Consider the following 27,608-nt stretch of genomic DNA (forward strand, 5'->3'; position numbering starts at 1 on the left):
TTCTCTGGAACTGGAGATACGGTTGGATGTGAGCCACCATGTGGGTGTGTCTGATTTGAGGAAATCTTGGACATGCATTATAGTTTTTACTTTGATTATTGGTACAGTAAAATCCCTGGCCAAAGCCACACTAGGAAAGACATTACTGTGGCTCAGAGTTTGAGGGGACAATCCATCATGACAGGGAGAACAGCAAGGCCATGGTAGCATGGGCTCAAGGCAGTTGATCCTATTCATGGGCAGAATAATAAATGCTGGTGCTATGCATATTTTCTTGTTTTTATTCAGCCTGGGACTGTTGCCCACAAAATGGTTCCACCTACATTGGGGTTGGTTCTTCCATTTTGGCTAACCCAGTTTAGAGACTCCCAACAGCCATGTCCAGATGTTTGTTTCAATGGTGAATTCTAAATCCCATCAAATTAACACTCATGCTTAGTTAACTGTGAGAAAAGACACATGAGAGTTGGGCTAGTGTCATGCCGGGCATGGTGGTGCACACCTTTAATCCCAGCACTTGGGAGGCAGAGGCAGGCAGATTTTTTAGTTCGAGGCCAGCCTGGTCTACAGAGTAAGTTCCAGGACAGCCAGGGCTAAATAGAGAAACAAAAAAAAAAAAAAAAAAAAAAGATGAGGCTCCAAACTCGACTAATTGTGGGTAAAATTACATACCAGTGGACCTCAGTCTAAGCAGAGATGGCAGCTCATGGATTTTATAATCTATATGTGTGCTTGGCCTTGTCATAAGTCCTACATCTTCATGTTTTGTCTAATAATGGTGCATCCTTTGAAATAAACATGGAACAGGAGAGTGGCAGGTCTGAATTTCCAGATCTCCATGACTCGTGACCTGTGACTGGTAGCTCGTACCTGGGTCAAGCCCTGTACAGTATCTTTCCAGGGGGGTTTCAGGGTGAGGGTGGTATAAAGCCCATATTCTTTATGGTTTATAGGGACCATTTTATCCGACAGAGGCATGCAAGCATTTTATTTCCCAGGTGATCTTGGCTTAATTTTACCAGTGGGTTGTCACTGTTGTTTCCCCCCTGGTTTTTGCTGCCACCGTGTACTCCTCCCTCTGAAGAGCTCTTGTGTAAGAGTAGAATTGCGGGAGTGATTAGCATATTGCTCCTAATTGATTACCAGTGCGGTCACTGTGCTGGCCACTTATATGTCAGTTTGACAGAAGCCAGAGTCATTTCGGAAGAAGGAACCTTGGTTGAGAAAATGCCCCCATCAAGTTGGTGTGTGGGAAAGCCCATGGTGCGTTTTCTTGATTGATGCGGGAGGGGGCGGAGGTCTAGCTCACTGTTGGTGATGCCATTCCTGGGGGTGATCTTGTATGCTATGTGAAAGCAGGCAGAGCAAGCCATAGGAACAAGCGAGTAAGCAGCACCCTCCATGGTTTCCACTTCCTGGCTGCCAGTGGATGCTTTGGCTTCCTTTGATGATACCCCGTGATTTAGAAATTTCAGCAAAATGCCCTGCCACCACCCCACGCTGCTTCTGGTGACACAGTTTCATCACAGCACTGGACAGCTAACTAGACACGTGGGTCAGTCGCCTTTCTCATTGCCACGATCAGACACCTGACAGAAGCAGTGCTAAGCGAGGAAGGGTTTATTCTGGTTTGTACAGTTTGAGGATGTGTAGTTCATTATGGTGGGGATGTCAGAGACAGCGGGTCACATTGCTGAAGCACCCTCATAGACACACCCACAAGCATGTTTCCAGGGTGACCCAAAGTCCAGTAGAGTTGGCACTGAAGACTACTATCATCGTGGCTAAGCGCAGGCAGTGTCAGCATCAGGAGTGCGTGAAACTGAGTGGGCAGAGACACCATGTCTTTGGGTCTCCTCATCACATAACTTACTTTAAAGGCCGAGTTAATCTCTCTCTGTCTCCATTTGGGTTTTCCCCCCACACTTTGACTTTTTGATTCCACAGAGTGGGAGGGCCCTGAGTTATGTTGCTGAGATCCAAGGATGAAGGCTACATCCAGGATTGTCGAAGTGGGTGTTCCGATAGTCGTGGGTGTTCCGATACTCGTGGGTACCCCACCTCAGCCTCTGAGCCATCTGTTTTGTACATTTTACAGAGAAGTGTTTGCCCCACTTGAGAGCTTTGTGGCCTAGAGTTGTGGATGACGAGAGCAGAGACTTGCTCTCCCCATCTTCCCATGCCACTGGTTCACTCACTGCACAGCTGTATGTACACCCATACGTTTTCCTCTGTGTGTGTGTGTGTGTGTGTGAGTGTGTGTGTGTGTGTGTGTGTAAACACACCCATATTTGGCAACTGAGACCCACTTATAAAAAGTGTTGCTTGTTTTCAGTATACTCACGCTGGCCCTTTCCTGTGCTTTTCAGGTGGACACTCTTTCCCTGGAAGATCTGCATGCATTTATCGCTCAGGCCTTGTGCCTCCAAGGAAAATCAACCTCCCAGCTCATGCACTTACAGGTATAGTCACGGTCAGTCACCACAGCCATGGATGTGACCATGCTGTGATCACGTAGTCACGGTCAGTCACCACAGCCATGGCTGTAACCGTGCTGTGATCACGTGGTCAATACTCTTTCTAGCCTTTCTGCTGTTGTAGTTGGTACTCCATAGGATGGTCAAGGCGGGCATGTTCGGTGAGGGTGTCTCCACATAGTATTGTCATCCTCTGTCAGTAACTCCAAGATGGCTGTCCTTTCCAACACAGACAGCTATTATACCCTGCTTCTCAGGAGCAGGTTGTTTCACCTCCTGGCCTGGTCATCTCACAGTTTGAGAAGCCTTTGTCAGCCTTGTTGGTGTCAGAGAAACAGTTCCTTTTCTGGTCCAGCCCACCCTCACATCCACTGGTTCACAGCAAGGTGAAGCCAGGCTGCCCTTCCTGTATCCTCACCCAGCATGCAATGCTTTGCATCTGCTTTGTGGCTCTGTTGAAGAAAGTGGAGTCCCAGAGGCCACGTACAGCAGAGTGTGGTAGCTGTAGGGTCTCTGATAGAGAGTGTTTGGAGAGGCCAGGGAATGTCACAGAGGAATAGAGGTGGCCTAGAAGGAAAGGCTGAAGAGGGCAGTGGGTAGGAAGTAGGTCTGCACCGAGAGGTGGAGTGAGTCCTCAGGGGTGAGAGGAAGGGCTCCTGCTGCAGACTTCAGCAGGGCTGAAGGAGCTCTGGAGAGGCTGCAGTGGAGGACAGGTAGGATAGTCAAGGTTGCCTCCTGGGCCCCAGATTGGTGCGGGCACTGGGACTCCCTCGTAGAAAGTGGTACTGTGGATCTGTGAATGTCACAGAGGAGTGGAGATGGGCTAGAAGAAAGATTGAAAGGGAGGGGCACTGGGAGAAATCTAGGGGGATCCTGGGTCCACACCAAGGAGCAGAGTTCGTACCTTGATATTCTGTGTCTTTGTGATCCATTCTATTGCTGACGCCCCCCTGGACTTTGATTTCCTATTGTGTTTTTCATTCCATTACCATTCTGGTTTAGGTTTTCTTCAGTATTTATCTTACTCTCCTTTCATGTTGTGTATTGGCGTCTTAATCCTTTCTGTTGCCTGTTTGTGTTCTCAGAAAATACTGGAGTCCTCCTGATAATATTTACCATATTTATAGTCATTCTCTTCAATCATACATCCAGAGTTTCATCTAAATAACAGTAGTTATCAGTCATTAGTATGCAGTTGATGACGTCTGGAAATGAGTTGCCTTGGTTTTTCATGTTCCTTGTGGTCTTGCCCTGGGATTTGCCAATCTGTGGTTAGAGTACAGGTAAAGATAAGATGTGTTGGCTGTTTTCTGTGAATTCAGCTTGCCTCTCTTCTCCGAGTGGTCATATTTGCAGTATTTGGAAGAGACGAGGTTGTACTATAGCTACATTTTCATCTCTTAGACTGTTGTTCTAAGCGCCAGGTTCAATCTATGCTCTGCCCCTGTGGGTTGGGGACTATAGTTCCAGTAGTTACCCCACTCCAGTAATGGAGTTGCAGGTAACTGCAGAACACACTTGCTAAGTCGGGATTAGTGTAGAAAGTAAATGGACCCTGGCAGTACTATGAATACTAATAATGCTAGGATGGATGCAAAGTAGAAAAGAGCTGGACAGTCACCATGAACCTAGCAGTAAGCTTGGGCCACTAGGTGGGAAGCAGAGGGGAGGGGCATGAATAGGCCTGGTGATAGTCAGGGCCAAGGGGGAGTGGGGTGGATATGCGGGGCTTTGGATTAGTTGTAGACTAAGAAAAGGTAAAGATAGATACTCAGTGGTTGCAAACCAAGTCAGCCTCTCGGCTCTCAGAGGTGTAGAATCAAGTGGAATAAGCATCAGAAGAGAGAAAGGAAGATTTAAAAGAAAAGAAAAGGTTAAGAAAGAAGAGTGTAAGAATGTGTAATATGAACAGTAGGGGACAGCATTGGCCTGTTACAGTGCCTCCCCGTGCTATGTAGGGGACAGAGTTGGCCTATAACTGTGCCTTCCTGGGCTATGTAGGAGACAGCCTTGGCCTGTTACAGTGTCTCTCTGTGCTATGTAGTGGACAGCATTGACCTGTTACCGTGCCTCCCCGTCCTACGTAGGGGCCAGTGTTGGCCTGTTACCGTGCCTCCCTGTGCTATGTAGATAAGGAATAGCTGTCGTGGGGAAGGAGAGCTGGGTGGTCGGTCATAAAAGAAAATGTGAGCAGAGCCCGAGTGTTGGCTTCTTCTCCTTGGCTGCTCTGCCACTCTGTCTCCTTGGTTCTGGTCTAGGCTGTGTTCCCTTTGGTTTTAAATGGCCCCATTTTCTCTGCTGTGGGCTTCCAGCTCCCCTTGCAAATGGAGTTTTCTTAACTGTTTTGTTGGCTGTGGAGAGCTGAGGTAAACTTGGTGCTGCTAAAGTTCTGCCCTCCCACAGGACAGGGAGCTGTACCCAAAGCACTGTGAGAGTTTGTGTTTAGCTCCCTCGGAAATTTTGTGTTTCCTCATTTGGAGTGTTGACAGTGTTCCCGGTAGCAACCACCAGGACCCGCTTATGTGACATTTTTACCACAGCATGTTTGGTAGATTTCCTGGTAGGAGTTTTCCAGCCCATTTTGCTTACAGGGAATGCTGCTTTGGAAGGAAGGGGTAGGAGTCGCTGTCTGAGTGGCAGCTGCAAATTCATTCATAGTAGCCCACGGGTCCTACGGCTCCCATGGTAGAGAGGTTGGTTGAGGTGTTGATCAAATCTATTTCAGGCTTGGAAAAGTAGCAGATGGAGTGATAAAATATTCATATTCCCCTTAATTCCCAAATTGTAATCAGTGACTGCATCCAACGTGGCTTCTGTTGTGCCGTCTTATCCAGAAGTCCTCTAAAAGGAAAGTCTTGAGGGAATTGCAAAACCAAAACAAAACAGGATGACAGCCCCGCATACAGAATTCAGTCAGTGTCCATATATTACCAGTGAGCACATAGAAACTGAGCTGTGAAGGCAATGCCCTCAAAACTATTTTACTAAACTGAATTGCCTAGGTACAAGTTAAATGTAAGTGTGATCTGTAGGTCCAGACTTGCCCTGGTGCTAGGTGTGGTGGTGCATGCCTTTAATCCCAGCTCCTGGGACAGAGGCAGGCAGAGGCAGGATCTACATAGCAAGATCCAGGGCAGCCAGGGCTACATAGAGAGCCCTACCCACCTCCCCCAGAGAATGTACCCTTGATTAAAAAAAAAAAAAAAAAACACATGAAAGAAAGAAGACTTTATGCCTCTGGACGTCTGCTCACTTTACTCATAGAGTCGATGAAAGGAAAATAGGGTGGTATTAATGGGCTTTGAGAATAGTTCGTTAAGTTCAGTTCTGCTCATAGTAGACTCTGCAGCCCATGCATAGAAAGTTTGCACTAGTGCAGAGCCCCGTCAGAGCCTACAAAGTATCCCCCAGTGGCTCTGGAATGAGCTTCTCAGAGCCAGACCTCTATATAAACAGCCTATGGAGCTGAAGCTGAGCCCTTAGGATTAAAGGCTGAGTCTGCAGTGATCCAGGCTCACAGTAAGCAACTTTTTATTTAGAGAGACAGGGTCTCACACTGTATCCCCTGCTGGACTGGAACTCACCATGCAGACCTGGGGAGTCATGAGCTTTGTGACAGTCAGCATGCCTCAGCCTCCACCATTCTGGAACTACAGACATGCACCACTGTATTTCTGATAGTTTTTTAAATAATTGTCAAATTCATTTAAGTGCGGCCTTGTGTATAAAATGGTTGAAACAACGATCACCTCTCTAACCTTTTTTTCACTTTTATTAACTCTTAGATATGTCATGGTGTTCAAGGTAGCATTGGTCAGTGTGAGCAAAACAGATGCCCAGAGGTGGCTGGCTTACTTGTGCTCCCCTTTCAATGGGGTTTCTTGGACATCTGCAGTGTTGATGCCTGCAGCACGGTCAGCATCACAGATCCATGGGAATACGCGTGGCTTCCTGTGGGATGTGGAACCTTATGCCGCATAAAGAACAACAACAAAGAAAGTTGGATGTACAGATGGAATTTACAAAGAAAAGAAGTATTTCATGGTAGCAAGAGATTCTCCTTTTTGAGATTTTTTTTATTCATCTATTTTAATTTTATGTGTATGAGTCTTTTGCCTGCATGTGTGTCTGTGCACCATGCGCACCTCTGTACTCTACCTTTAAAAGCCAGATGAGGGCATTGGACCCTCTATAGCTGAGGTTATAGACAGTTGCCATGTGGGTGCTGGGATTCTCAGGAGCAGCCACTTAACCACTGAACCATCTCTCCAGAGCTCAGGCAAGACATTCTTAATTTGTAAAAACCCGGGCACCTTTTGAGATTTTACCATGTGGCATTTTATTCTTAATGGTATTCAACTGAAATGAGATGACGTATGATTTTTAAAAACAGGGGACTTCTCTCCCTGTGTTTTTCAGGAGAATAAACCTAACAATAAATGATCTTGTAAGTTTGACTTAGTGGCCACATCTTGTGATAGCCCATATTTTCCTACGGCAGTGTCTCAGTTACTTTTCTGTCACTGAGACAAGACAGATGTGTCCTTGATGATCATGATGGGGAGCTCGGCAGCAGGCAGGGAGCACGGCAGCAGGCAGGGAGCACGGCACAAGAGCAGTCACTAAGGACTCATACGATCCACAAGGCCAAGGCAGGCAGGCAGCTGTGGGGAGAGACTGGGAATGGTATGGGCTATTGAAACTTCAAAGCCCACTCCCAATGACACACCTCCTCCTCCAACAAGGCCACACCTCCTAATCCCTTTCAAACAGTTCCACCAACTGAGGATCAAGCTTTCAAATTTAAAGAGTCCATGGGAACTGGTCCCATTCAAACCATTACAACCAGAATGACTGTTCTGGGTCTGTGTAACGAGAGAGCCCTTGTGAGTACCTGCTGCCCTAGTGGGTGAATGGTGAACAGAGGTGTGTTCGTGGGCGATGGGAGGGGCTCCTGTCATCCTTCTCTGGTGTAGCTTGCTTGTCAGGCCTCTTTCATTCAGAAGCTCTCAGGAGGCCGAGCGTCCTATTCAGGACTTTGCAAGCATCGACCCTTGAGTTATCTTTTTGTTTCTCACATTTGACTTCTACCTTGAGCTCTCTGCTTTGAGCTATTGGTGCACATCTGTCTCCACAGCTGGATTACATTAACTCCAGAGCTGTGCAGCTGGGATCCCTCCTCGTCCGTGGCCTCACCACATTGGTACTAGTCAATAGCGCATGTGGCTTCCCCTGGACAACAAGTGAGTTTATGCCCTGGAATGTGTTTGATGGCAAGCTTTTCCATCAGAAGTACCTGCAGTCTGAAAAGGGATATGCCGTGGAAGTTCTTTTGGAACAAAATGTGAGTCCTGGTTCTTGTATAGTGGAACAAGTACGTTTGAAGTCAGTCACTGTAATGAGCCTAGAAGGTCTGCCCATCTCACTGTAGGAAGCTTTAGGAAAGCAGGCATGTTCTCCGGCATCACCCCCATCACCTCACACAGCTGCTAGAACCATGCTTACATTTCCATAACTGTTCTCCACACATGAGGTTGGCGTGCTCAGCAGCAGCACTTGGTGTTCACCTAGCTAGTGGCTCCTGTAGGGAGAATGAGCTGAGAGGAAGGCTTGCACCATCTATAGAGGGGTTCCCCCAGACAGCAGACTAGCTGGGGAAGACCCTTCTGCTATGAAAGGCTGCCCATGGCCTGGGGACCCCGACTACTGACTCAGCCCTCCTCAGTAGAATTGCTTCATGATTCCTGGAAGATTTCCAAATGAGGCCTCCCGCCAAGCTCATTTGGAATGTTTTCTTACCCACAGGGATGAGAAGGCGGTGTGATTGTGAGAGAACATGCTGATCTGTTAGATAAAACACTCCCAAGTTTTCACACCACAGGGAAAACATTTGGCAATGTGTCGCTGTCACCATTTCTCACCAAAGTTCCAGGGTGTTGCAGGGTTTGTGAGTGTTTAGAACTTAGAGGAGCAGAACAAGTGGGCAGCCCTTCCCTCAGATCTGGATGTTACTCTGGCAGCGGTGGCAGAAGAAAATGCAGCCCTGGAACACCGCTGCCAGTTATCCTTGTCTATGTACCTCAAAATACACAATTGAGCACTCCATCTCACACCAAGCCCACTTAAAAGAATTATCTAAGATGAAATTTGACTAGTAATTCAAGAAGCTACCAGAACAGCTAATAATCAGACCCCCGTCTGCTGCTGGCGTTTGACCCCAACACCTCCACTAAGTGTTCATAGATTGTCAGGAGAGTAGTTTTTAGCTATGACTGTTTAATCTACACAAGATAGAGGCAGACATCATAGGTATTTGCTGCCATTTCCAGGGGACTCATGAGGGGAACAGTCATCTAAGACCCTCTTCAGATCATGGTAATGGAGAGGCGCAGAGCCTCTTCGCCTGGTGCAGAGCATGACCCTACACTGTTTGATGTGGGGACAGAGACCACTAGTAGGTTGAATCCCACCCCTGCCACCTCACACCCTGCTCTGTTCAATCCCACTCTTTCATCTGGTCTGTTTGCAGAGATCGTGGCTCACCAAGTTCCACAACCTGAAGGCAGTGGTCTGCAAGGCCTGCTCCAAGGAGAACCGGCGCATCGTAGGCAGAACGCATTGGGACTCTCCTTACACAGGTGGGCAAGGGCTGGCTGCTTCCCTCTTCCTGTCACTTAATGTGCTGGGGCCCAGGTAGACTTACCTGAAAAGAGAAGGATTATGACAGATGAAGATGACTGGACTGTCGTCGGGTAACCTAAATTCTGGTCCCATAAGGAAAAACATTTCAAAAAGGATTCATTTGTTAATTGAATAAAGAACTCTTTCACTAATGTCTCCCTAGGAGAATTCCCACAATTCCCCCAGTTAAAGACTATATGGGTAGTATTTGTCTACTTGACAAAAGTTAAGGTTTACTTTTTCTCATAACAAAGGGACATAACAAAGAAAAATTCAGTATGTTCTATACATATATTGCAGAATAACAGTGGAAAAAAAAAGGTCATGAATTTGAATGCAAGTAGGGAGGGGGAAATGGGAGGAACTTGAAGGAAGGGAGAAATGTCACAATTAAAATATCTTAAAAGGAAAGCATTTCAAAAGAACTGTGAAATGACTTACAGCTCTGTGACCTAAAATGAGACCTGCTGAAAGATGTTAAATTTCTGATATGCCTTTCAAGGTTCTCACTCAGCCGTCTCCCCAGCACTTCCCACCATGCTGAACAGTGGACAGTCTTCTTTCACTGTTGTCCATGACACATGTCCATGTCTCTGAGGGTCATATCAAACATCTATTGTACTTGGGAGTTCCTGCAAAGTTCCACACTGCCAGTGGACTCTAAGCATCCAAGGCGCCCTGCAGTGAGGGTGTCAGTAACGGGCATCCCAATAGGCCGATTGTCAGTAGCCACAGTCAGGAGGCCTTGCTCAGTGAGTAAGGTCTGGGGAGGACTGGGTATTGATTTGGGTGAACTACAACAGTAGGAAGAGCAAGGAAGGTCAATTGGAGTTGGGTACAGAATTCTTAATACTATATTGAAAAGAGTTGATATCTATATTCATTACAAATTGGGGCGCTTTTAAAGGTTTTGAAGTGCTCTTATCAGGATAGCGACTGCTCTGACAGTGGAAGAAAATGGGATCAGGAGATGGCCCATGGATTGTCCCGGGCCCCAGGCAAGAGGTGGCCCTGGGGAAAGTGCCAGCATCCTTGGGGCCTCTCAGGCATCAGTCTGTTGTGCTGTGATCTTCTTGGTCACTGCTGGGTGAATTTAGTGGTATGGGCGCGTGGCTCCTTATCCTTTCTGGCCACAGTGCCTCCAAACAGAAGAGGCGTTTAGTCTCTGAAGGTCATATCATACATGTGTCGTGCTTGGGGTTCCTGACCAAATGCAGTGACCAGACCCACCCTGGAGTCGGTGATTGGCACTTATGGCAGGAACTCATCGTCCTGTGGACCACATGAAACAACGATGCCTTACGTGCAAGGTCGTGCACATGAGTGGAAATTAGTGATCCAAGGGAGACGTCAGAGTGTAAAAGGAATGTGTTCATGCAGTTGTGGGGAGTGTAGAAGAGCGCACCACATCCCAGGAATATGTTCAAGGGAGAAGCACCCATATCATTGTGTTACCTAAAGCAACTGTAAGTGGGCCTCCCTGCTGGAGGAATGGTCTTTGACAATTGTTGCCTCTGGGGAGGAGGCTGGGTGAGAAACAAGATCCCAGAGGCACATGGTAAGCTAGTTCTTAGTACTGTCATAGGCTGCCATTTGGCTCCCAGTACAGATTGACTGCATCTCTTCTGCGACCTTTGGAGGTCCTCCAGGTCCACTCTGCTGCTGTGAACACACTGAGCGTCCCCTGGCTTGCTGTCACTTGCTGCACCATTAAGTGTGAGACAGAGTGAGTGGCCATGTGCTGATGTGTTGCCCATGTTCCCACAGGGAGGCAAGGGAGACAGGGCTACAGCTCCTACAGGACAGACTCCACACATGGCCATTCTGGGCAGTCATGGAGAAACCAGGGTTCAGGTAAGAGGCTACCATGTCCATCAGCCATTGCCTGCTCCAGGCACCGCATCCCTTCATACTAGGCGTGTGCTGAAGACCCTTCCCTGTGTTTCAAACAGTTACAATCAGAAAACAAACCAGCATGTCGGCGTACCTAATTCCGTGTTTAATGGAATAGAGATAAATACTGATCTCGCTCAGTGGTGCTACGTCTCTCCTTGCTGCTTTATTTTCTGCCCATTCGTTCATCTCTTAAAAACTCATTTTTTTATACAATTTATTCAAAGATTTTTTTCAAAAGGTTGTGGATAGAGGGCTTAAATAGTAATGTTATCTTCCATGCTCCATCTTCCATGTCGTGGATTACATTTATAATGTTGGAAGTACAGCTTCTTATGTGTCGTGCAGATGTATTGAAAATCACACTATATTTATTTTAATATGTAATTATTTACATTTAAATATATAGAGAACCTCTCATCAGTATTTAAATTCAAATCCCTTATAGATTTCAGAGCTAAACTTGGTAATTGACTGAAATTACCTAAGATTTATGGTTTTGTCCTTTTATGGAAATGCAAATGTGATTTAACTTTTGTAAACTGTGTGCAGCTTTACACGTTGCTCAGATTGCTGAGAAAGGACCTCATCAGGCTGTTGACAGCACGTGTTTCCAGTGCCCAGGCCGTAGACAACAGTACGCATGTACAGTGCCCAGGCCGTAGACAACAGTACACATGTACAGTACCCAGGCTGTAGACAACAGTACACATGTACAGTACCCAGGCTGTAGACAACAGTACACATGTACAGTGCCCAGGCTGTAGACAACAGTACACATGTCCAGTGCCCAGGCTGTAGACAACAGTATGCATGTCCAGTGCCCAGGCTGTAGACAGAACATGAGCAAATGTTGAAGCTGCTGTGTCATTTCCAATAGTTCAGTTCCTGTGGACACCTTTAAGAGGCTCCTCCCTGGAGAGGGGAGGGGAGGGGGCAAGGGGCAGGGGAGAGAGACTCTGTCACTGCACACTTGGATTAGCTTTTCCGTTTCCTTGAACTAGCTACAGAGTGTACTCTCCACATCCTACCTCTGACTGACTTCTAGGGCCTGTGGTGGCCCAGCTGAAATTCCCTGAACTCTCCAGGACAAACCGTTCCTGGGGCTCCCTGTCACGACTGGGCTCCCTGTCACAGCTGCCCCACAACTCTGAGCTGACCCAGACAGATGCTTGTCCAGAAAAATGGCAAGGGGAAAGACTACCTATCTGACTAGATAGCTATCCATTAAGGCTAACAGCCACCAAAAGTAATGAACATCTATAGGTCTTCTCATAACGCCGACTGTAACACTGGTCATGGCTTTAGTCACTTGAGTTACCTGTAGGATCCAGGCCTAGGCCTGGCCATCTGCATGTTCCACCCTGGTAATGTTTGGGCAGCCTGAATTCTGACGCAAGGCATCAGGCTGAAAGTCAGGCTACTGCCCTTGTGCTGAGGGGAACGTTGCTGGCCCCTCTAAGGCAGCCAATCTCTAGTGGTGGTTCTCCCCTGCACACGTCACTGTTTCCTCAGCCTGCCCTTCCCTGCCAGCAGCAGGCCAGCTTGTCCTCTCTGGCTTGCCATTGTCCCATTCCCATGTCCAGAACCTCAGAGCTAGACCAGATGACAACTGCACACTTGTGAGCAGTAAGAGGCAATAGCTCTCTAGGGAACCTAGCATCCTCACCAGCTACAGGAGAATATCACCAGTGTTCTCAAATCTTCACACTCAGACTGTGTCTGATGACTGTGTCCAGTCACTGTCCTGTCTCCTTGTTCTCTGTCAGGCAGATGCTGGCATCAGTGAGTCTGTGTACGTGTAGCTCTATAAGGTTATAATTCTTTGATTCATGGTTGGTGGTTGAGAAAGGTGCTATTTACAGAGGTGCCATAGAGCCAAGCCCATGCCAGTCTTCCCTGGGTAGCCTGAGTCTCAGTCACTTCACCTGCCACTCTTAGGACAGTGACCACCATCTCATAGCCCACACCAGTCCTACAAAGATCTGTTCATACCGCAGAGTCCTGTCCCAGAAAAAGTGTCACAAGAATTTGATTAGTCTCACTGTTAGTACCGTGGCAGAAGTTACAGGGATATATACATTTCAGATACACTGGGGGAATCAGTCCTCCTTTGGGTTGTTGGTCATAAGGGTATTCATTTCTTCACATTCTCTGGAGAGCATTGAGCATGTCATCATAGATGAAAATAATACAGTTGCTCCCTAGGACAGATGTTCTCTGAGTCCTGAGTCTCTGCCAGAGGTCTGTCCATCCTGGATCCCACATCACTCAGCATTTCCAATAGCCTAGAGACGTCATGGCATCTGTCCCACTCCTATCTTCATGGCACCAGGATGCATGTGACAGTATCCTTGTGGCCAGTGATATAAGGCCAGCAGCCTTTAGCCACATGTAGGGTGGATACAGGTCTTAGGGCAGTAAGACTGAGGTGACAGAACGGTGGTAACCTGCTGGGCCTGTCCCTGAGAAGGAAACCACAGGTCAGGAGAAGTCAGAATTCTAAGATGAGAATTCCCATGGGTGAGCTGGAAGGCTGGTCGTCAGTGGTCCCCAGAACAGCTAGCTCCTCAGAGGTAATCCTATCCAAGCTGTAGGTGTCTTCAAGGGCACTGCTCCATTCATGTTTGTAAAAGCACCAAGGAGGACTGGGAGCATAATGAAGAACCCAGGGCAGCAGCCACCACTCTTCTAGTTCTTTATATGCATGTCACACATCTTCTGATTTCCTAGTTTTCAACCCAGCTGGTCTGCAGCTTTCGCACACACATCAATGGTCTCAGCCGTGGCCTGGCCTGGGAAGATACACTTCTTTCTGGATCTTTTGCACCTTCAGGACTTGGTCCTCCCTGAGCCATGGACTCTTATGTCCTCAGTATCCTACATGAGGCTATTTCCTGGCCCTTTATCTGCATTCTGGGCCACAGTCCTGTAGCCCAGCATTGTCATGCCTTTTTGGAACCCTGGAACTCACCAGCTTAATGAAACAGGCTGATTGTATGCACTCTGCATTGGTTCACTTTGCATGCATGTTAGATGCATGCATGTTGGGTGGTTCTTCAGTTCCATAGAGCAGTAAAAACGCAGGTCTTACTCCTGGACTCAGTGAGTGATGTCGCACTTCCCATCAGATGCCCTAGTGTTATTGTTCTAAATCCAGTGACCACATCCATAACGACCAAGGCTTTGATATTTCACTTCTGACACACACGTCTTAAAGCCTTTGTTTATACATATAAAGAAAAGGCCACATAGTCAAAACCAATAAGCAGTTCTTCTGACCCAGAAAAGAACAGTATGAGGTCATCATCACAGTTCCAGATGTGCAGCCCTGGGGGCGGGGCACACAGATCCTGTCCAATGAGTGAATGAACAGGAGCGCAAATCTCTTTACACAACTGGCCGATTCACAGGCTGGAAATTTCCAGGAGTGGCTGCTACCCTCCACCTATGTGGCCACATTAAACGTGACACATTGGGAGTATTATCTAGCTTCAGGACCAGAGAATCCCATTTGAAATGTGGCACTGGCCACATTAGTTAAGGCCCAAAAAACTACATAGACATTGGGCCCTGGTTTGAGATTTGGAACTTTGAAGGACATTGCAACTTTATTGGCGGGGGGGGGGGGGGGGGGCTTATAATAGAAACAGAATCACAGTCCTGATTGTGAAGGTTGGGTTAGAAAAAGTTCTAGGGACCTGAGACAAAAAGGCCAGTTTGAGTGGCCTTGTGCTGGATTGATGTCAGACTCAATGGCTAGAGGTGAGTCTAGAAGCAGCTAGGGGCAGTGTGTGTGCAAGGACAGAGCTTCCTTGGCACCTTGCCCGTGTGGAAGAAAGTCCACAGGCCACCTGCTGCTACTGCTGTGTCACAGTTTGCTTATGTGCTCTTTTGTACAGTTGGTCCTTAATTGGAGCTTTTTGTTGTTGTTTTAAAGATGAAGCAATCTACTTTTTTGGTGACATGACTGGGCTTGTGTTTTGGGCCAGCACATTTTCCTAGTGGGGTTTTCCTAACTTTAATACTTTTCATCTCTACAACATATAAAGTAGAAAGGTGTTACTATTTCAAGATTAGAAAAAAAAATAGACAAAACTCTTCATGTTAGAAAAGGCTCAAAATGCTTATGTTCAAATTGGCAGTGTTCATCATGGGCATAGTCGCCACACGTTCACAACATGCAATAATAACATAACTTCGTGAATGTGAGCCGTCAGGGTCACTGCAGGGACTATGGCCTGGCAGATGGGGTGGGGTACACCCCACAGGTAGCCAACATCAAAGTCTAGGGCCGATTCAGTCACCCTGTGAACAAATGGCGCCTGAGTTGAAGCTTTGGCCTGCCCCTGGCTATCATTCAGCCCAGCTGGTGAGGAGAAATGTGTTACATTCCACTAAGAGCTGTAAACTTCATGAGACTCTTCACTCTCCCTCTTCTCAGGGTGACTGAGAGGGGCCTGCACACTAGGAAACCACAGGGGTGAGAGCTTCGATGGCAGGGGTGCTGAAGGTTGTGTTCATCTGGACACCTGTTTGGGTTGTCACCCTCACACTTTAGGGGTCATTAGGCAGTGCATGCTAAAGCCATCACTTCCAGGTACCAAAGAAAGCCCAGAGCAAGACTTACAGAAAAGCGTGGTGGTGGTGTTGAGACAGGATCTCACTATGTGGCATTATCCTGCCTGGGACTCACAGAGATCCACCTGCCTGAGAGTCCTGAGTTCCACCATGCCCAACCAAAAAAGGGTTGTTTTTAAGATGTGGAAACTCTGTTTCCTTCAAGGCTAGTTCTGCTCCAAGCCCCTTCCCAACCCCCCGTGTCTGTCAGAGGCAGGAAGTGGCCAGCTACACTGTGGGGTTGGGGCACTTGTGTGCTCAGCCCTGGAAAAGCCACACGTCGCTTTTTCTGTGCTTGGCAGGAAGTCCTCTGAGAGCCATCTGCATATGAATTTCCATTTCCAAAGTCATTAGCAGTAATAAACATCTAGATGTCCTGCAGATGGTCAGAACTGGCACCAAGAGAAACAATTTTGACAGTTTCCTTCTACTAATAGCAATGCCTCCTAATTAATTGCTTCCACTCTAATGGAATAATTATAGAGCAAAATTTAATGACAGGTGGTCACAACTGAAAAATGTTCTGTCTTCCAGTACAGCTCAGCAATTCGTCTTTATGTGTGCTTAGAGCCATGCCGCTTCTTTGAGTTGGTGTGTGGAGACATTTCTTCTTACTCTGGTGTTCATCTCTGTTTGGTACAGGGGGCAGACAGCATGAGCGTAACCACTGGAGAAGATACTAGATGCTGTACAGGTAAAGTACTTCCCAGCCTCTCAGTGAACCAGTAGATGTTCTGTCTTTAAAGCTGAGGGCCAAGTGGTTAATATGTCACATGGGCCAGCTTCCCGATTGGGATCTACCAACCTAATCGAAGATGTTTGCTTCTTCCAGAAGAGTGTGGAAACAGGATCAATGTCCAGACTCTGCCCTCCGGTCTCAGCAACAAGGACAGCAACTGGGGCAACCCTTTAAAGGAAGGAAAATTGCTTTTCAGAGGTTTCTCCTACACAAACTATAAAAATATCCCATTGGTTTGTTTCAGAGGTTGCTCCTGACTCCATGATCCAGAACACTTGACACTATCATTGAGAATGCTCTCCTGACCTTAGCAGGAGTCTAACTCCAAACATTTTCTTACTATTAAATTGTGAAAATGTTTCCTCAAGTCATTAGTCTTTGAACTCATGATGTCTTCTTATTTTCCTGTTACTGTGAAAAGGCACTGTGAACAAAGCAACTTACAGAAGAGAGCATTTGATTTGGGTCTTAGAGTTCCATAGGGTGGTAGAGCCTCGGACCATCATGTTGGGGTATGTGACAGGAGCCAGGCGAGGACGAGCCAACTGGGAATGGCTCAGGGTTTTGAAACTTCAAAGCCCACCCCCCAAGTGACACACCTCCATCAGCAAAGCCACACCTCCTCCAGTAAGGCCACTCCTCCTAGTCCTTCCCACCAACTGGAGACCAAGCTTTCAAACATACTAGCTTATGGGGCCATTCTCATTCAGACCACCAACCATGATATCTAATAGCTATGCAATCTGTCAGAAATTACTTTTTCATTAGAAAATCTAACAAAAGTAAGTATTCATCTATTTTTTTTTCTTGATCCACAAAGTATTTGGATAGAAAAAAAAAAGCAACTAAATAAATTCTTGCTCTCTTGTGGGCGAGTTGGTTCTGCTTGGAGGAAACCTGGCTCAGCGGTTAAGAACAGGGTCTGCTCTTCCAGATTCCCCTCACCCACACGGTGGCTCACAACTAACTGTCTGAAACTCCAGTTCCAGGGGATCGAAAGCCTCTTCTGGCCTCTGTGAGAGGCAGACACACAGTGATGCCCAGACATGCACACAGGCAAAACACCCATAAAGATGAAATAAATAAGTTTAAAAAAAAAAAGAATTTTTTTTTTTAAAAGAAGCATAGTGGGTTAAGCTTAAAAAGTAAGATCCTCTTTGAGGTTCTTATCCATCTCCACTGGGGATCCAAGAGTATCTGTGCCTGTCCAGGGCCCTTATGGCCCTGCCGTATCTCTGGGGACACTGAGTTCCGTCAGGAGATGCAAGCACTTTGGTCACTGGAAGATGTATCCTTTCAGTGCTCCTGTCTAAGATTTTAATAACGCTTCTAAAAATGTACCTTGTCACCTTTACGCTGACAGTTTTCCAGACCACTGGCTCAACCATGCTGTGCAGAGAGAGGCCTTGCGTTTCTCCTTGAGATTCTTGTGTTTACCAGAAAGGTATCTCGCCTGCATTTGAACATGGTTGTATTTGTTCAGCTTCCTTCTGCTCCTGCAGGACTTAAGCATAGTGTGTCTGCAGAGCTTGTAGCTGCCATGACTTTGCTGCCTAGTTTGGCTCTTCTGGTCCTTCCCTCGAATACCGTCCTCTTCAAACACTGCTGCCGTTAGAAATCCTGTTTCCTTGCTGTCTACTTGTGTAACTTTTAATTCAGATTCTGATCTCTTAAGTTGAAAGTCTATTTCTATGAAAGTTGTTTTCCGTCATGGAAACTGCATCCTGACACTTGTCAATAAAATGCATGAGTACGTCAGTCACAAGTTTAAATAGGCCACTGTGTTGATGGAATATTTATCACCTTTAGAGCTTTCCCAGTGACAGCATTGCTTACGCTGTTTCCCAGTCAAGTCTTGGGATAGAATTTCCACATATACAATAAAATAAAAATACATTTTTAAACTCATACTTCACTTTTTTTTTCTTTAAGACAAAGTCCTGTTCTGTGGCCCAGACAGCCCTCTGCATGATATCTGCCTTTTATGTCAAGCCTTTTTCAGCAGGCGTATCCCATTAGAGAAAAATAATGTTGAGTCCAGAATCCTATAATCAGTGTTCCTAGAGTAGGGGAAAAAATCAACACAATTTCAGGAATCAAAAATTTGACCCATATATCCTTTCTAAGAGGAAATGGGTGTGCTCAGCTTGAAGCTCCATCCCATGGAACGCAGAGACTGTATGACCCAGCATTGGGCAAAGAAATCTGTGAAATTTGCAGGTGCCACTAAGCAGTTCTGAACTGTAAAAGCAAATAAACCGGCAAGCAATAGACTGACTGTTACAAGGAAAGTGACAGGCCTCTGAGTAAGACAAAGAAAAGGCACACTGCCTTTTCTTGCTTAGAAAACGATATATTATCTGTCAATGTTTTGTAATATGAACTAGAAAGAGGGTGAGAAGAAAAGCCACTTACATTCTATGCTGGAATCAATTTCAAAACACAAGTAAAATGCAAGATAAATATAGCACATTCATTCCAGAAATGAACAGGTCAGTTACAACAAAAGCAATGACATTCATTTGAACACGTTAATAAGTAAGTGTGTTCTAATAGAAACAGAGGAGTGACTGTCTCTTGGTTTATATTCTTTTTGAACACATGTGGATAGTTCATAGGATAACTATGATTTAGGCCCCAAAGCAAACCTCAGACAAAATAATAAAAAAAGCTAATTTACTAAAATCACATGTTCTGCCTATAAGAACATAGCATAAACAGCAGCAAAAAGATAAAAACAAGTCTTTGCTCATATCAATTATCTGGCCATTCTAAAATATTATCAAAGAAATCACTTGCAAATTTATTTTGGACTAATAAAGGTATTACATTTAAAAAGTCATTGCAGGGCTGGAGAGATGGCTCAGTGGTTAAAAGCACTGGCTGTTCTTCCAAAGGACCTGGGTTCAATTCCTAGCACATGGCAGTTCACAACTGTCTGTAACTCCAGTTCCAGGGGATCTGACACACACACACACACACACACACACACACACACACACAGGCAAAACACGGATGCACATAAAGATTAATAAATAAAACTCATTGGGGAGCAGTGATAGCACAGACGATAAATGGGGTCACTCTGGATGTCCCTACCTCCAGTTGAGAGCAATCATACTTGTCAAAACGTTGAAGCTGGCTGCCAAGGTAAGCTTGCTTGGTACACTGCGGTTAATTTCTACTTACTTCAGTTACTCAGCCAGTGACAGCCCCGTGTACATTTCTGGTTCACACCACCAGGGCCAAACAAACAGAACACTTTGCCCTCCAGATAGTGGGGTGCTGTGTGGCAACTGCTGTTTTGGTTTCCTGAGAAGCAGGCACAGAGGCTGGCCATCATGTGTCAACTCCCCTAGCTTAAGTAACTTCCACAAAGTTTAAAACAACCTGTAGATAAAGATTAGTTAGGGGTTGGAGAGATGTCTCAATAGTTAAGAGCACTGGATGCTCTCCCAGAGACCCAGGTTTGTTCCTGGCACCCACGGAGTAGCCAGCAAGACATACACACAGGCAGAATACCCATGCATATAAAATAAGGATCATAACATTCAACCTAGTGTTAAAAAAAAAAAAGTAACCTAGTGTAAGGGCAAATTTAGAAGTCAGTCGTGCATGGTCAGGAAAAGGAGGAGACCCAAAGGAATATAGAAGGCTCTGGGGCCTGGCAGTGTTGGCATACGCCTTTAATCCCAGCACTTGGGAGGCAGAGGCAGGCTGATTTCTGAGTTTGAGGCCAGCCAGGTCTCCAGAGTGAGTTCCAGGACAGCCAGGGCTACACAGAGAAACCCTGTCTCAAAAAAACCAAAAAGTAAAAAAAATAAAATAAAAGGCTCTGGGCTTTTCATTCAGATTGACTCGTAGCACCAAGATACCTTTCAGTCATCAAAAATGGCTCAGCGGGTCAGAGCACTGACTGCTCTTCCAAAGATCCTGAGTTCAAATCCCAGCAACCACATAGTGGCTCACAACCACCTGTAATGAGATCTGACACCCTCTTCTGGTGCGTCTGAAGACAGCTACAGTGTACTTACATATAATAATAAATCTTTTGGCTGGAGCAAGCAGGCCAGACCAGAAAGGCGGGGTTGACCAGAGTGAGCAGAGGTCCTAAAAATTCAATTCCCAACAACCACATGAAGGCCCACAACTATCTATACAGCTACAATGTACTCACATACATGAAATAAATCTTAAAAAAAAAAAAGACTGATTCTCAGAGGTGTAATTTCATGACTCAACATTTTTAATTTCCATCAACAAAGTTACACATACAAAGAATCAGGAAAATGTAGTGTATTCAAAAGATAAATAAAGTGTCCCAGTAGAAATCAACACATCAGAGTCATTGGACAAGACTTCCTTAAAGATGCTTACATCTCCAAAAGAGGCATGAATAACATCTATTAAGAAATGTATGAATAAAACCAAGATCATATATATATAATATATATACATATATATATATATATATATGAATGATGTGTGTGTGTACGTGTGTGTATCAAAAAGAAGTATAATAACAGAAATGAGAAATTCCCCAGAGGCATGCTGGAGTAGATTTGAATAGACAAATAGCAAATTTGGAAGTTATTAAGCCTTAGAAATGTAAGGTATAACAGGAAACAATGTAAGGAGCCCATGGAACCCCATATCCATTACTTTTTGGTTGCTGTGATAAAACACCATAACCAAGGAGACTTATAGAAGAGTTCATTTTGGCTTCTGGCTCCAGAGGGGTGAGGCTGATGGCTGAGTAGAGGCATGGCAGCTGGAATGGAAGCAAAAAGCTCACAGACTTGACAGTAAGCACGGGTAGAGCAAACTCGGAGCTGGGCAAGGCTTTAAGCTCTCAAAGCCTCCCAAACTCCACCACCAAATGGGGACCAAGAGCTCAAGTGTCTGAGGCTGTGAGGGACATCTCATTCAAACCACCAGAGGCTCCACTGTGCTGTAAGATTGTTGCACAACTTAGAACACAAATTGAGAAGAAGCACAGAGCACAGAAAATGTTCAAAGCTCCCCAAAATAAGAATGTGTGTGTCCAAGAAAACAGGACAGCCAGGCAGTGGTGGCACATGCCTTTAATCCCAGCACTTGGGAGGCAGAGGCAGACGGATTTCTGAGTTCAAGGCCAGCCTGGTCTACAGAGTGAGTTCCAGAACAGCCAGGGCTATAGAGAAACCCTGTCTTGAAAAAACAAAAACAAAACAAACAAAAAACAACAACAACAACAACAACAAAAGAAAACAGGACACGTCTAGAGAGACTTAGGAGGGCCAGCAACATAGAATCTTAAAATAGCAAGTGAGAAATAACTTCTCAGATACATGGGACTCCCAAGATTATCACTGATTTTTTTTTAAGAAGTCTTGGGAATAGATGATACATTTATATATTCAAAATGCAAAAGAGAGACTGGAGAGGTGGCACAGCAGTCAATACCCACATAAGGCATCTCATAACTGCCTGTGACAACATCAGTACCAAGGAGATCCAGTGCCTTCGGCCCCATGGGCACTTCATGGTGCACATGCAGACAAGCGGGCCCATTCACACAAATCACTTTTTAAAGTTATTGCAAAAGAAAACTGGTCAACTGAGAATTTTTTATCAGGCAAACCTATCTTCCTAGAAATAAGGACAAAGTTAAGGTATTCCCAGTAAGCATAAGCTAAAGAGATTCCTTTATCATCATAATAATTAGCCTTGTAGGAAATGCAAAAAGAGCCAGTGAGCTGACTAAGCAGGTAAAGCTATCTGGTGCAAGCCTGAGAACGTATGTCAGATGCCCACGCAGGCACAGTGGAAGGAGAGCCAACTCAGGCAAGGATGCGCTGTCTTCAGATACACACACAAACACACACACACACACACACACACACACGTAATAAAAAAATGATAAACAGCTTAAAATCTTTAAAGGAAGAAGCACAAAAAAAAAGTCCCCCAGATTGAAAAGCCCAGCCGTAACAAAACCAAATGAAGAAATATAGACCCCCAGTAAAGGTAGTTACATGGACAGTTAAAAAGCTAAATTTATTGTAATTTTGATTTACAGCTCTGCTTTTCCTATAGGCTTTGACAGACAAGTGCAGTCTGTTACTGGCCATGTGATGTTTGAAGAAATAATTTACAGGGCACATTCTGACTGGGTTGTTATGATTTTGGGAAGATAAATGTAATTTCTACAGAAACCAGATAAATTAGCTGCAGAGTACACATAAGAGGAAATGATAAAGGAATCAAAACATCACTCTAAAAATATTGGAGGAAGTGAAGAGATAATGACAGGCCATTTTGTGGGGATTCTGTCTTAGTTAGGGTTTCTATTCCTGCACAAACATCATGACCAAGAAGCAAGTTGGGGAGCAAAGGGTTTATTCGGCTTACACTTCCATACTGCTGTTCATCACCAAGGAAGCCAGGACTGGAACTCAAGCAGGTCAGGAAGCAGGAGCTGATGCAGAGGCCATGGAGGGATGTTCTTTACTGGCTTGCCTCACCTGGCTTGCTCAGCCTACTCTCTTATAGAACCCAAGACTACCAGTCCAGAGATGGTCCCACCCACAAGGGGCCTTTCCCCCTTGATCACTAATTGAGAAAATGCCTTACAATTGGATCTCATGGAGGCATTTCCTCAACTGAAGCTCCTTTCTCTATAATAACTCCAGCTGTGTCAAGTTGACACAAAACTAGCCAGTAACGATACAAAATGTAAATTTTTGCTTATTTTTATAATCCTTGGCCAGAGGCCAATCAAACTCACAGTGCTCTTTCCTCAGCCTCCTGATAGGATTCCAGGTGTGCAATACCATATCCAGTAAAGTGGGTTCGTTTTTGGTAAGGGTGAACTTATTTTTGTTTTACTTGTCTGTACGTCTGTATTGCTTGCATGCCTGGTGCCCAGAGACCAGAAGAGGGCATCAACTCACCTAAGACTGGATAAAAAGGCAGGTATTTAGTTTTTGGTTGGGTTTGGGGGAGAAGGTATTTATTTATTTTGTGTATATGAGTACATTGTAGCTGTCTTCAGACACACCAGAAGGGGGCATCGGATCCCATTACCGATGGTTGTGAGCCACCATGTGGTTGCTGGGAATTGAACTTATGACCTCTGAAGGAGCAGTTAGTGCTTTTAACTGCTGAGCCATCTCTCCAGCCCTAAAAGACAGTTTTAAACAGCCATGTGGGTGTTAGAAATTGAACCCATATATATGCTGAGCCTGGTGGTACAGGTCTGTAATTATAATTAGTTAGAGGGCTGAAGCAGAAGGATTGCAAATTCACCATCTGCCTGGGCTCTGGAGGGAGTTCAAGACCAGCCTGGGGAACTTAGTAAAACCATTTCTCAAAAAGGAGGAAGGGGTCAGCGGTGAGTGCTTGCCTAGCTTACACACAGCTCTGTTCAGTCCCCAATACTGGGCAGGAGGGGTGGTGGTGTTAAAGGACGTGCATATATCCCAACTGACACAGAATGTTTGTCCCTGCCAAGTAACTAAAATGAGTTAGTCCCCCTGACCCCTTTTCCACATGATCTTCATGGAAAGTACTATTGAGAGTTCTTCGTCTATCTCCTGATAACATCTTCATGCAGGTTTTTTTTCTATCGTGTGTTGAGAAACAGAAATCTGAAGGCATATTAACAGGTTATCAGGCCCTTCTCAAGCCTGATAACTACTGTTGACATTCCTGCAGTGGGCGAGAGACAGTGGATATTGCCTAAGGGTCCCGGCCAGCTTTTTATGTCAATTTAACACAAGTTAAGAGTTATCTGAGATGAGGGAACCTCAACTGAGAAAATACCTCTATAAGATCAGCCTGTAGGCAAGCCTGTAATTAGTGATTGGTGTGGCATCCTCAGGCTGGTGGCCCTGGGTTCTATAAGAAAGCAGGCTGACCAAGCCAAGAAGAACAAACCAGGAGATAACGGCACCTGCTTCCAGGTACCCACATGGTGTGCATTCTGCTTCGGTGTCCCTCAGTGGACTCTATGATTCAGGATACATAAGCTAAATAAACCCTTTCCTCCTCAAGTTGCTTTTGGTCATGGTATTTCATCACAGCAATAGTAACCCAACTAATATACCAGGTCACTAGAGAAAACGTCCTGCAGGTATTGGTTTCAAATGAGCAGGAAATACATGGATGCAGTCAATGTTACAATAGACCTGAGAGTAGAGACCAGGGACAGAATGAAGTCATAGGGACACTGCCCACTGAGCTTTGTTAGGTCAAGAGCTAGGAGATTCTACAGTAATGAGCCCAAGGAGAAAGTTCCACCTCTAGTGGCTGCTGAGCCCCATGTCCAATCCTTCACCAACCCTGATGGATACATAGAGACTCTTGGCCCAGTGTCTGTGAGAGCTGGCTAGCTGGTGGCTGTGGGAACCTAGAGATGTATCCTTGAAGGCTCGGCGGAGTACACCAGTATGAAATAGCCGTACAATAGTACCTGTATTACTGATTCTTTACCAAGACCCCTTGAACAAATCCCATATTCAAGATGATGGAGAGAAACATTTAACATCTCATTTGGCCATTATGAAAGTCAGCATTTGCAGAGAGTGCCTGAGCCACCGGAAGCTGAGGTCACTGAGTCATACTAGCCGGTACTCAACAATCATGAGACCTTATTTCCAACTTTTAAGTTCTTGCCACCTCTCAGGACACCGTTAATTCTCCCTTGATCCTATTCACAAAGGAAAGTGTGATTTCTGCTGTAAACAGCCACATAAACTGGAAGCTGGAAACGCAGACAGGCAAAGCAACAGCTGCTAAATGAGGCGGGGGTGGCTCCCGTGGCTACTGATGTGGCCTCTGGTTAAGCAAGACCAAAGCTGCACTGGGGTGTTGGTAGCCATACAGCAGCCCCAGAACGCTAATTTCAGTCAGTGCCCTCTGACAATGCACCCCAATGAGAAGGGAGACAAGGAAATGTCAGGTTATGTCCCAGGCCCACCTCCTGCCCACCCTCCATCTGTGCCTGTGTCAGGGCTCACGGGAACATATGCTGCCTGTTGCTCACTGGCCATCTGTTCACAGAGCTGTGAAGTGTGCCCGTTACCTTGGTGATGGGACCCTTGATTGGCGCAACACCACAAACATTTGCTGCTCAGGTTCCACTTTTATCTGTGCTCTGGAATGGGGTTGGGGGAGGCCGAGGGGACGGGGGCAAGCTGGAGGGACATGTGAGCTGAGAGGCCAGGCAAAGGGGAACAGGCTGGAGGAGGGGCGGGGTCCACGGTGAGCTTCTTTCCTAAGCATTCCTGTTTGTTCTCCCCAGCACCCCACCCACTGTCCCCGCCCCCACTCAGGCACAGCTGGGGGTGGGGCTGATGAATCTGAAAGCAGGGGTCTGCCTCTCTTTCCCAAGGGCTCACTGGGCCTGGCTCCAGCACTGGCCTGTTTCTGTGAAGTCTCGGCCTTCCATCCCAGCTCTGCCTCATGATAGGACATCTGTCTTTCCCCACCCTGTTGGATCTGGCGTGAGGGGGGACAAACAAGCTGTTATTAACAACAGTCAGTCCTGGGAAACATCCCTTGCTTAGTTTGAGTGATGGAGGGGGCTCTGCTATGGTCCTAGCAGTTCCAGGCCTCTGTCAAGGGTCAGGAAATTGGAACCACACCTTATAACAAGCCACCCCATTCATATTGCAGCCATCCCAGCATAGGACTGTCACCTTAGCACACGGTCAGAGTCAAAGTGGACTCTCTCTGTTCTTTTCTTATTAGAAATTTGGGGAATCAAGGGTCACAAAGTCTCAAGTCTATTTTCCTCTGCCATTGCACAGTCTGATAGCAAACTGGCCAATATGTAGGGTACATTTAAGCACATAGGGCCATGGGGACCACTTTGGTGTTTCATCTCAATGGGCAAAATTTGTTGGCATCTCCATCAGAAGGAAAGGCTAGACAGCTGTGGTCTAATTGCCCAGCTTCCCACATAACTGGACACAGACTGGTCCAAGCTCTGCTTGGGGTCTCTGGAGCCTCTTTGCCCAGTGTTTTCCATTCGTCCCCAGTAAGTACCCATTTAAGGATGAGGAGAAGCCATGTCTCAGAATGGAATCCTTCCTTCACTGCCTGAAGCCTCATATTCCTAAAGTATCTCCCTGTGATCACAGCTTCCAGAATCTTGATAAGTCTATTTTAAAAGGCTTCTTTGTGGCATTTGAAAATGCCCAGATCTCAATCAGGGCCTGGGCCTCACAGACCATATTATCAGTTTGTCCTTCCCCAGTTTAGTAGAGGCCTGCCTTTTCTCCTATCCTGAGTCCTCCAAGGCCAAAGGACCTCTTCTGACCTTAACACCACCCTTCGTGTCTTCAGTGTTCCTTCCTCCATGGCCAGACGTCTATTCAGCGCCTAGCTAAGCCTGTAAGAACCTTATTTCGTAATATGTCAATCACCTTCCTCAAAGACTGTGCATATTTAGTCAAGTCCCTTATCATTGCAACTGTTGAACCTAAATAGCATCATTTAAATTAAAATATGATCTTTAAACAACTTTCAAAAAACAAATGTGTCGGGCACCAAATGGTTGTGAGAATAAGTCAAACTTGGAATTTTTACCAACTCCTAGTTTACACATTATCACAACTAGACTAGGACAAATTTCTTCATGTCATTTACACTTTAATTTCTGTAGGTATTAACAAAAGATCCATCTCCAAGGCAGAGAGGGAGGGTGAGTACAGGATAATCTTGGCTGTATAGTAAGGTTGAAGCCAGTCTGGGTCACATGATACCCTGTATTTTCAAACAAACAAATAAACAATACTCACTCTCCGATCATCAGTATGAGGAATGAGAAATCTCAGTTTTCATGTTATCTCTTCTGATTCCACTCCTGGTATTTCTGACACAGACAAAAAGCCTCAAGTTTTCTTATGGAGCTAGCATGGCATTTCTACCCAAGAGATGAGTTTAAAAGACACCTTCTAAAAGCCCTTGTCTCAATAGCCATGTAAAATCCTGCATAAGGCCTTGGCAAAGCGCATCTCACAGCTGAAAGCCAGACAACCTACTGGTAAAAGCTTGTAGAATCACTATTTAATAGGACAAGCAAGAGCAACAGCATGAACGTTCAGAGTTAGACACTGAAAGACAAGATGAAGTCAGGGTCTACCCAGTCTCTGTGTTTGCTGCTGCTGCTGCTGCTGCTGCTGCTAAGGATTTAAGGATATGCTGTGGGA

General features: G+C 45.8%; 1 protein-coding gene and 1 long non-coding RNA gene across 7 annotated transcripts in view; one reads left to right on the forward strand and one right to left on the reverse strand.

The window, feature by feature from the left end:
• The window catches only part of Fam120b (family with sequence similarity 120, member B), a 37,380-nt gene extending 19,062 nt beyond the window's left edge, over positions 1-18,318 (forward strand). For 2 of the 3 annotated variants that reach the window (NR_033586.1, NM_024203.3), the window contains exons 6-11: positions 2,370-2,462; positions 7,615-7,821; positions 9,007-9,115; positions 10,926-11,012; positions 16,314-16,365; positions 16,504-18,318. Coding sequence is in view for 2 of the 3 variants with exons in the window: in NM_024203.3 (NP_077165.2) it covers positions 2,370-2,462; positions 7,615-7,821; positions 9,007-9,115; positions 10,926-11,012; positions 16,314-16,354 (537 nt within the window). In the remaining variant the exon portion in view is untranslated. The remainder of the gene's footprint in view (positions 1-2,369; positions 2,463-7,614; positions 7,822-9,006; positions 9,116-10,925; positions 11,013-16,313; positions 16,366-16,503) is intronic. The other variant, NM_001357822.1, reaches the window with a different exon arrangement.
• Gm49668 lies at positions 4,825-26,009 on the reverse strand. Of its 4 annotated transcripts, XR_003952352.1 has the most exons (3): positions 19,510-20,867; positions 16,477-16,578; positions 4,825-9,180 (listed from the first exon to the last, which is right to left on the reverse strand). It is a non-coding gene; the product is annotated as a predicted gene, 49668 (long non-coding RNA). The 4 variants fall into 4 exon arrangements; XR_003952354.1 differs by lacking the exons at positions 4,825-9,180; positions 19,510-20,867 and adding an exon at positions 25,478-26,009 and having other exon boundaries at positions 11,199-16,578; XR_003952353.1 differs by lacking the exon at positions 4,825-9,180 and having other exon boundaries at positions 11,199-16,578; positions 19,600-20,872.
• Between the last annotated feature and the right edge of the window lie 1,599 nt (positions 26,010-27,608).

The sequence above is a fragment of the Mus musculus genome, chromosome 17 (assembly GCF_000001635.26).
Source record: "Mus musculus strain C57BL/6J chromosome 17, GRCm38.p6 C57BL/6J".
Taxonomy (NCBI): Eukaryota; Metazoa; Chordata; class Mammalia; order Rodentia; family Muridae; genus Mus; species Mus musculus.